This window comes from Ochlerotatus camptorhynchus, unplaced genomic scaffold, assembly GCF_037179485.1.
Source record: "Ochlerotatus camptorhynchus isolate MF236.1 unplaced genomic scaffold, CSIRO-AGI_Acam_v1.1 ptg000070l, whole genome shotgun sequence".
Classification (NCBI taxonomy): domain Eukaryota; kingdom Metazoa; phylum Arthropoda; class Insecta; order Diptera; family Culicidae; genus Ochlerotatus; species Ochlerotatus camptorhynchus.
In genome coordinates, this window is record NW_027040560.1 from 2,313,583 (window position 1) to 2,324,128 (window position 10,546).

The 10,546-nt window shown below is 36.6% G+C and overlaps 1 protein-coding gene across 1 annotated transcript; it reads right to left on the bottom strand.

Moving 5' to 3' along the window:
* Positions 1 to 290: 290 nt before the first annotated feature.
* Positions 291 to 10,546, bottom strand: LOC135697340 (uncharacterized). Its single transcript, XM_065216957.1, has 3 exons — positions 10,507 to 10,546; positions 821 to 1,148; positions 291 to 609 (listed from the first exon to the last, which is right to left on the bottom strand). The coding sequence occupies exons 1-3, from the start codon at positions 10,544 to 10,546 to the stop codon at positions 369 to 371; spliced, it is 609 nt and encodes a 202-aa protein (XP_065073029.1). The 3' UTR covers positions 291 to 368.

Genomic DNA, 10,546 nt, shown 5'->3' on the forward strand with positions numbered 1-10,546 from the left:
AAGGGAAGGAAAGGAAAATGTGCTATTTATTTGCTCGATTGATTTTTAGAAAACAACCTGAACTAACAAAAACATCACTAATAGCCATTAAAATTTTAGCATTTTAAAGTGTTTGCTTTGGGAATCCTGTACATACATATAAGCTACCCAACATCTAAAAACAAACCAAATGCTTTCGGACTTCGGCCAATCTTGGCTATTTCTTAATGTTGATTTGAAGATTTGGATTTATGTATATATCAAACATTCTCACACTAATAACCGTTTATTCAAAGATTACTACAATCAGATATTATGAACTAACTCTTTTGAATGAAAATACAAAAAAATCAATATGTATTTTAAATTAGAAGCCACATTCATCTTCTTCATCCCATAATAATGTGACTCGGTTTCTTGTATCGATGCTTGCCATTAGCCTTCCGGATAATCGTATCGAAACGATGAGTAATCTTACCCGAGTGTCGATCATCACCCACATGCTCTAGCTTGCGATGGAAGTAGATGGCATGCGGTTCCGCCGGATGATGCTCGCTGGTCAGCTGCGGGAACGTCGTTATAATTGACTTTGCCAGAATTTCCTTTTTGGACGTGTCCGGGTACATTGAGCTGTGGGGAGCGGTAATTTAGTGAGCAAAGTGATTCGATCTAGAGTATTATCGGTACAGTTGAAACCCGGAATAACCCACATTCTGTACGCTGAACACCGTCGGAAGTAGTGGTAGTGTGCTGTTTAACGTACAGAACGAGAGTAAAATCGACTGTCGCTAGTGGGTTATTTCAACTGTACCGATAATATTTCCCCACAAGCAACACTCACCCATCGCAGCGTTGCAAATGTTCGCAACAGATTCGCACCATTTCGTTGTTTTCCGAATCGGTCAGCTTGGAGCCCTCCTTCAGGTAGCGGAGAATCTGCGTTCCGTTCCTGTTTTCGTACAGGTCCCGATCGAGCAGGATGTGTTCGATGTTGAAAACGGTGCTGTACGGATTGTTGTACTTGTCCAAACTGTCCGTCCTTCCGGTGCGGACACCGACGATTTTTCCTTCTGGCAGCAGCAGGACGTACGGTTCACGTTTACGAGGGCCAGTTCGACCGGACGTGGATGTGGATGTGAATTGAGCGGACTTTCTGCGTTTGTTTTTTCCTGCGAGTAAATATTCAATTTGAAAGCATGTGTCATTTGTTTGAATGTTTGACCGGAGTGTGGATGATTGGAAACAACGAATGTTGGTTGGTTGTTTAGTAGTTATATTTATTTATCAATCATGGCTCAAATTCACAAAAGAAACTAACACTCATTTGATATTTATTCTGTAGTTTTGCTTGTGGAGGGAATCGACGGCGTTGTGTAAAGTATGTGGCACATGGATAGTTAGGTTCATTTGAATGTATTGTTAAATAAATTGTGCATTGTGACTAGAACGTACGTGGTTAACTTAAAATTAGCAATATTTGGTTGTTTACAATACCTACATTTTTTAATTAAAATTTTGTGTCATGGGAGCTGCTAGTCTCTCTTTTTCTCTTTTTGCTACATTACAAAAAGCTTGTATGCCCTTTTCACATGTGGCTCTTGATTTGCAGTATCTCCGCTCGTGGTTGCTTGGGTACGATCGATACCAATCAGGGAGGAACATTTAGTGCTTGCAGAAATTAACTCGACAGTGAGCGTTCATAAGGGCCTACTTTGCAATGATCGATTCTTTTCATAGATTTTCTCTTTAAATTGCTACAGTGAAACAACTACATACTTTCTGGAATTTGTTCAATGTAGTGCTGTAAGCGGTTGTATTGGCTGTCAAAAGCAACAGAAAACGCACCGAAAAGTGTTAATCCAAGCGAGTTATTAACAAAAGAGAAATTCGGCGAAGAGACTCGATAATTGCAATTAGACCTTTATGAACGCTCACTAGACTGATGCAAAATTTGAATTTTAACTCCACAGTGCTTAAACGGTTCCAAATTGGGTCCTGCTTAGCCTCCAAAAATTTGAACTACTTTAGTAAGAAACTGACTTGACACAAACCATTTCAAGTTTATATGGGAATTACTATGGGAAAACCAAACTTCTTAATCATTGTCTTCTACCCTTACCAAATGAGTTTAAATTTTGAGAGACTTATCAGGACCTGATTTGAAACCGTTAGAGCACTGTGGAGCAAAAATTTAAAATTTTGCATCAGTCTTACGCTCACTGTCTAACTACTCTTTACGGTGTCTTTGTTAGAATAACATTAAGACAAAAGATCGACATTTCCGAAACCATCACCATTCGGAAAAAGAGGTCTTTGATCAGTTCTCAGGCAGAATAGCAAAAAAAAAATGAATTTTTGAATCGTCGTTCTCCGATTTGGATGAAACTTTGCGTAATTGTTTGTTGTGGACAATGATGATTTACATTTGGCATATTTTACAATTTTATTTTTTTTCCTTTGGTTTGTTTTTTCCGTCGATCTTGTTTTCCGTGCTGATCATATTTTACAAAATGGCATATTTGAAATTTTTCAAAAAATTTAAGCACGGAAACGGCCTTTCTGATCGAAATGACGTCTGAGACAAAGTTGTAGAGCAAAAATAATGTTTTTCTAGGAAAAATTTACAAAAAAAAGTTTTTAGTAATTTCAACACCGACAAACCGACATGACACTTAATTCTGACTTATGCCCGAAAATCGTAAACTACCAATCTAAATGTTCAGTGATCCGAACTGTCAAAACCATAGGATTTTTTGATCTAGATAAAAATAATTTGTCCAGAGTAGATCAGACACGAACCAATTCAAAACTTTTGCATGTGGGTGCATGGCTTAGCAAAATATTTCCCGCGAACACGGAGCAAGATGTCAGTAGTGTGCTTTGGTCAGAAATATTATTGTTTTTGCTCAAGTCAAAATTTTAATAAATGTTAAAAACCTAAATTTCTTATAATGTTTTGTCCGAAACTCATGGAAAAAAGAACCTTTTGAAATGTTAAAAGCCACTATTCCTGAAAAATTCCTGATGAGAATTCTATGATAATTCTATTTGGATTTCAGAGAATTCTACACTGAGAAAACTAGAAATTAAGATTTTTATAATACGTTTCGTATGAACGAGCATTTTGAACTGTGAAAATTATTTCATACGACAGGTATGTTTTCCATAGCAGGCTTATACAAATTGCACGTCTCAATTATGATTTTCATACGAAACGCGTTTGAAGTTCATACGAGACTTAGTTTACCTTGTGTGAAAAAAACCATATGTCGTTCGTATGAAACGATCGTATGACGTTTGTTCAAAGCAAAACCATATGGCGTACGAACAGCGATTGTTATCGGATCTCAAAGTCCGGTGGAAGCTTTGCCTGTATTCAGAGGTAAAAAACGCTAAATTCAGTGTAAAAGGATGTTCCCGGTACAAATTAGCATATTCTTCACACTTCCTTTAATCAATGAATTTCGACTAAAACTATAGAGTGTGGTGTAAATACGGCAGCCTTAATAACGTGGACCAAGCAAAAAATATTTCAGGCATTGTCTCGTGCTAATATAAACTAATATATTTTTTCAATTGATTTATTTTAGCTGCAGGTTAAATCAAATAAGCAATGCAAATCCAATTACTTAATTGTTTGTTTTACTACTAAATTAAATTAATTTCACATGAATATTAAAACAAAATCTGAAGGAGCATAAATATTCACGATTTCATAGTTGATACGATTGTATTCCGTATTCCACTCATTCAAAATCCATATGAATGAAATATAGTTTTCATAATCATAACGTACTATTTTCATACGACAGCTTTATGAAACTCATATCAATATATAGCGAAAATCATAAACGATAACGAAGGCGTGCGTTCATAATGCTATCGTATAAAATTCAAAGCAAATTCTTTTGGTTAAAATCCATAAGCATTTCGTATGAAATTCGAACGAAATATTTCCTCAGTGTAGGAATGAATATTCCAAGAGTAAATTTTCAAAGGGTAACTTTTAAAGAGAATTATTGATAATACTAAGGATAATTGTAGGGTTGCCTCGAGTGCGATCCTAAAATAGTATGCAGATAAATACGAAGACTGTTATGAACAAAAAATCTCAAGGGAATCCATGATAAAAATATTATGGTTAAATTGCTGGCGTGTTCGGGATATCATCCTAACAATTTGTGGAATAGTTCAATTATTTGGGCTATCATTCGTTTATGGTAATTTTTATTAGGGATTCTAGAGATAATCATAATTTTATTTAGGGGAATCTTGAAAGTAACTTAGAAGCAGTCTTGCCACATTTTTTCAAATTTCAATTTGTATTTTATCCCAAAAAATCTCTTCAATGTGTATCTGGCTGCCAAAAATCTGTAGAATTTCTATACTATTGTTTTAGTGCGGATCTACGTAAATCTCCATTGAGTTCATACATAGTTCAGAAAGAGTTTGTTCAAAGTTTATAATCTAGAAAAATGACAAAAGTTGCTTTCTAAAAAATGTATCTACAGTGAACTCTCTACAACTCGATATTGAAGGGACCATCGAGTTATAGAATTATCAAGTTATAGAATAACAATCCCATACAAAATCGTATATACTTTCCCAAAAATTATAGCATTTGCATATATATATGTATATTTAAATGAATTTCTGTCTGTCTGTCTGACCCTTATAGCACCGACAAACCGACATGACACTTAATTCTGACTTATGCCCGAAAATCGTAAACTACCAATCTAAATGTTCAGTGATCCGAACTGTCAAAACCATAGGATTTTTTGATCTAGATAAAAATAATTTGTCCAGAGTAGATCAGACACGAACCAATTCAAAACTTTTGCATGTGGGTGCATGGCTTAGCAAAATATTTCCCGCGAACACGGAGCAAGATGTCAGTAGTGTGCTTTGGTCAGAAATATTATTGTTTTTGCTATGGTCATTCATGTCGGTTTGTCGGTGCTTATAGACTCGGAAACTAATGAAAATTTGTATGCAGGGGTTTTTGGGCAGGGAAAGGTTCTTATGATGGTTCGAAACCCCTCCCCTTCTGTAAGCATAACTCGAGAACTAATCAAGCAAATGGAACCAAATTTGGCATGTGGAGGTCATAGGGGGTAGCCCCTTAGATAACGGAGGGGGGGAGGTGCAACGTACAATATAGCATTTTTTCAATTGGCGCATAAACTCAAGCTAATATTGAATCCCGAGCAAGGCCGGTAACACTCAGCTAGTAAAAATATTAATTTAAAACTACATCAACCAATAAATGCTGGGAAGGGAAGCGATTTGGATCGGGAGAGTGAAAATGTCAACTCCCTGTTGCTAACATTTCGTGGATAAAGCGCGGGCTCTTCTTCCCATTTATTGGGGCATCTTCCTATTGGATGGCTCGTTTTCTAACCAATTGACTGATCAAGTTGTTGGAAGGAGATTCTTAACTGTCCCAAGGCTCAGCTCTGGTACTATCTTCGGTCCTAAGCTAATCGATTCACCCCTCGAAACATAGGAAAATCCACGAACCCCTCATTTTAGCTGTCAAACTTTCATCAACAATCAATACGAAACTAACGATTTTAAATTGGCTCACTACTTGACTAGCCTATTGGTCCCAAGCAAACGCTTAACGTACCCCATTCTTATCAAAATTCTAGTACTACACAATGTTTGTTTTGATTCGCTATGAAAGTTTGACAGATAAAATTAGGGGTTAGTGGATTTTCCTATATTTCGAGGGGTGCATCGATTAGCTTGGGACCGAAGAGAGTACCAGAGATGAGCCAAAAATTTGAGCAATTGTGCACGGTCCATACAAATTTTAAAAATTTTGTATGGAAAATTGTCTACGCAGGGGAAGGGGGGGGTCAAGAATCCCAAAAAAACTGTCTACGTAGTTAATGAACAGCCCCTTAATGGCTCAAGGGGGTTTCCCATATTTGAAAATATAACAATAGGAAATAATTAATTCTTTGGATATACGATAAAGAAGGGAATATTCCCTTCTTTTAATATATAAAAGAGAAAATAATCAATTCGTTAAATATATGATAAAGAAGGGAATATTCCCTTCTTTGAAAATATAACAAAAGGAAATAATTAATTATTGGATGAACGATAAAGAAGGGAATATTCCTTTCTTTGAATATATAAAAAGAAAATAATTTATTCTTTGGATGTATGATAAAGAAGGGAAGGGAATATTCCCTTCTTTTAATATATAAGGAAAATATGTAATCAATAGCTTTTGGCAAGGGATTCGGGGTAATGACCATTTGGGATAATAACGTGTGGAATAATGTTATAAATTTGTAATCGATAGTTCAACCACAAACGAAGTGACAGACGACTAACTGGCGAAGAAATCCATTAAAATAATGTGGTTCACTGTAATAGAATTTTCTTGGAAGCTTGTGCCATCATCCACCAGATGGGTTAGTTTTTTTTGTTTTGATTTGAACAAAGTTGATTTTGTGTACAATGATTCTTTGACAGTGTGCAAAGAGTGCGTATCATTTTATCATTTTTTAATGCATTTCAGTTTTGAGTAGAGTGAAAGAGATAGAACCAAAACATTCTAGTACATTTGGTGAAAATGCTAGTTCAATCCAGTAGTAGTATTGCCATGTGGTACAATCCAGTAGTAGTGGTGTTGCCATGTGGTACACTGAAAAATTGCAATAGCAGGTTAGTCACCAAAGTTTTCGAGCCGCTCCGTCTGTCACTTCGTTTGTGGTTCAACGTTCCATGCACCGATTTTTCAATCCATAACGAGAAATTCTTCAACTCTGGTCTAGACTCAGGTCGAACAATTCTTTGATAAGGTTTAACAGTTTCCGACTGGTATTGCATATTGAATTGGATTGCATATTAGTCCCTTTGACTTTTTAAATGGTGAACGAAGTGCTCGAAAACTTGAAGGTTGTCATTTTCTAAAGAGCTTTAAAATGGTTTAGAATTGATAAATTCATAGTTCCATAAAAGTAAACGTAGTGTATCATCAATTTAGTAAAGTGAAACTAATCAGACAACAACAGACAACAGACATAACACTTTGAAAAAGTTTTTCTTGAAAACATAGTATCTCAAAACATAGGGCCTCAGTAACGACATCTCTCGGGCTTCTCGCGTAAAACAAGCTTGCTCGCTTGCAAGCTTCAAAATTCCAATAAAAAATTATCATTTGTATTCAGTATAAATTCCAAAACGAAATTTCCTTCTAAAAATGTACCCTTCTTTTGACCCCTTGCTGTTCTTTCATTTGTCTTAATTTCGGGGTAATGGCCATTCGGGGTAGTAGGGCATTCGGGGTAATGGCCATTCGGGGTAGTAGGACATTCGGGGTAGTGGCATTCGGGGTAATGGCGTTCGGGGTTATGGCGTTCGGGGTAGTGACATTCGGGGTAGTGTCACAGAATCCCAAAAGTATATACACAAACAGACGTAACTAAAAAAATAGAATATTAGCTACGACATCTCTCGAGCTTTTCGCAGTTCGCGCACATGATAATATTCAAATCAATCGTTACATGCGTGAACGATGATCCAGATTGAAGAGCTACGTCTGTTTGCCAGTAGTAGGGTAGAGAACTACTTCGGCCTAATCGCCCATTTTGGGTCTATCGAGCAGAAAACTTCAAATAAATCCACGATTTCAGAGTTAACAAGTCAATTATGCGTTTGGTACGATACTTTAGTTCATAAGCTACGGAACAAAGTCAATGAGAACGCGTGATATGAAGGTTTGCACCGATAATTCCCAAAAACAAAAGAAGCGCTCTGACCGAATCTATTTTTATCTTCATCCGATAGGCCGAAGTGAATTCATTGGCGTTTCAATGCGTTAGGCCGAGTTTGGCGTCAAGAAGTAGTGTTAGACTTTTGGCAATATCTCAACGATTGGTTTCTCTTTATCAAATCTTAAGGTACATACGAAAAGGTAAATAAATTTGGAAGCCATCAGTAATAATAACATTCCGTTTGGTGCTAAACTGCGCTAGATTAAGAAAGAATAAGTGCGGGTTGTGCTTAATAGGACGGAAATGGGGTAGTTAACCCTATATATCAAGAGCAAATTTTCATTATGTCGTAAGTAACATTCGCACCAATCCGAGAAAAATAAAGTTTTGTTTTGATGACCGAAAAGTTATTCCTATTTCAAAGTAAACACATATAATCTCATAGTGATAGCAATGTTTAACATATTTAGCAGGGTTTTAATCATACAAATGCAAATCGCTAGCTTTCATGCTAAAAAATACTGGTTTTTGAGTCAAAAGTTATTATACGTCGTTTGGTGGCCCCTATTGTTACTTAAGTCAAAGTGTATTTACCAGGATATTCGGGAGAATTATCAATTACGTCTCCTTACGTGCAGCCCATTCATCATTTTAGGACTACCGAAATCATCTTAGCAACAAACAGTTCGATTTATTCACTTTAATAATGAGAAAACGAAACAACGAACGTACACTTTTCACGGATTTCTCAGCGCTGTTACTTAAGTCAAACGGCATCTCCATAGAAATTGCACAGACAAACAGACATAACACTCGCAAGTTGATCATCGAACAAGCATTTAATGGTCAATTTAAAAGTATGGCAGTTGGTAGTACCTCCACCTGTGGCGCGCATAGTCAATTCCCTTGCGTTTGACGTTTACGCACTACCGCCATCTCTTCAGCGTACTACCCACCACAGTGTACTCAACAGATGGCGGTAATGTTTTAGCGACGATGTTTTACATTGAGAAATATTAAATGTGTTATGTCTGTTTGTCTGTGGAAATTGGGTGACTTGAGTAACATCGAAAACTATTTTGATCGGAAGGTGATTACGTCAAAAAGCAATTTGACTGGCAAATAAATTTAAAAATGTGATTTGATCCTATATTCGGACAACATATAGTGTAATAGCAGGAGAATCGATTGACACTGATAGCTCGACTTTGTTTACCTTTGTTACATTCGACGTAATGAAAATTTGCTCTTGATATATTGTTTACGTGTTGCTCATTTCATCTCTCTACGCATTTTTAATACAAACTAAGTGATCGATTCAGCCTCTGGTGGTGAATAAGAGAACTTCAAAAAGAGTGTTGTGAGCAGAAATTTCTGTCGTGAGACATTGGAAGCGGAACAATTTTTCACTATTCCTGATAAATTGATTCATCTGAGATGCTCCAAAACTTGATCTACAGTTGAAAAATTATGTTCTGTATCGTTTTGGCAAGGATCCTGCTGGTGTTCAGGAATATTTTTGTTGAGAAAAATGGAAAATTAGAATAATTCCTTAGTGGTTATGATCTTCCCGATTTCTTGTGCGTAAATAGTTAGTACAAATCAGTTCAGATCTGTGGAAAATCGTAAAATAAGACAATTACTGATGGAAAGTGGCAAGATGTTCAATGAAAAATCTCGATGAACATTTCAAATGGTCCTATCTGCTTTGATCGATTCTCTTCATCGACTTTCTCTTTTCATAACCACTGCTATGCAAACAGATTTCGCGCTAATTCTACCACATAGTTTGATAAAGGAGGTTCTTATCTAGTGTCCAAAACGTCAAATACAACAGGGAAAGGTTTTGCAGCTGAGTTATTGACGAAAGAGAAAGTCGATGAAGAGAATCGATCAAAGCAGATAGGACCATTTGAAATGTTCATCGAGAAATGCTTTAAATCGACAGTGAGCATTCATAAGGGCGTATACGCGATGATCAATTCTCTTCATCGATTTTCTCTTTTCTTAATAACTCGCTAGATTTAACGTTTGTCGGTGCGTTTGTTGTTGCTTTTGAAAGCCAATACAACCTATTACCATAGAGGTAACTCTAAGACAAGTAGGTCCCGAAGAAACGTGCTCAACTTTTTGGCTCACCTCTGGTACTATCTTCGGTCCCAAGCTTGTCGAATCACCCCTCGAAACATAGGAAAAACCAATAACCCCTCATTTTATCTGTCAAACTTTCATAGCGAATCAAAACAAACATTGCGTAGTACTAGAATTTCGACTAGAATAGGGTACGTTAATCGTTTGCTTGGGACCAATAGGCTACTAAAGTGGTGAGCCAATTTAAAATCGTTAGTTTTGTATTGATTGTTGCTATTACAACTCTACATTGAACAAATTCTACAAAATTGTTTCGCTAAGCTCGAGGCTAAGCTGTAGCAATGCAAAGAGAAAAACGATGAAGAGAATCGATCTTCGCGTATACGCCCTTATGCATGCTCACTGTCGAATTTGCACTGTGAAAAACCCTTATTCTGATGTAAACAAACGGTTTGGTTGACATTTCAAGCTGAACATTGCATTAGGTCCTAAGTAACATTGATCTATTCTCTTCGTCGACTTTCTCTTTCCTTAATAACATGAGCACATAACCGTTTCTTGCTGTGTTTGTCATATTAGATGCTAGATAAAAGCTTCTTTTATCGATCTGTGTGCTGAAAATACCTGGGAATGTGTTTACATGGCCGTGGGGATACAACGAGAAAGTCGACGAAGAGAATCCGTCAATGTTACTTAGGACCTAATGCAATGTTCAGCTTGATTTCCTCTCGAACTCGCAT

Excerpts from the sequence above, each read along its gene's own strand:
- LOC135697340 (XM_065216957.1), bottom strand. The coding sequence starts at position 10,546 with ATGCGAGTTCGAGAGGAAATCAAGCTGAACATTGCATTAG. Across the intron at positions 1,149-10,506 it reads CAAGCTGAACATTGCATTAG|GAAAAAACAAACGCAGAAAG; the intron begins GTCCTAAGTAAC and ends ATTTACTCGCAG. Across the intron at positions 610-820 it reads CATTTGCAACGCTGCGATGG|CTCAATGTACCCGGACACGT; the intron begins GTGAGTGTTGCT and ends CGCTCCCCACAG.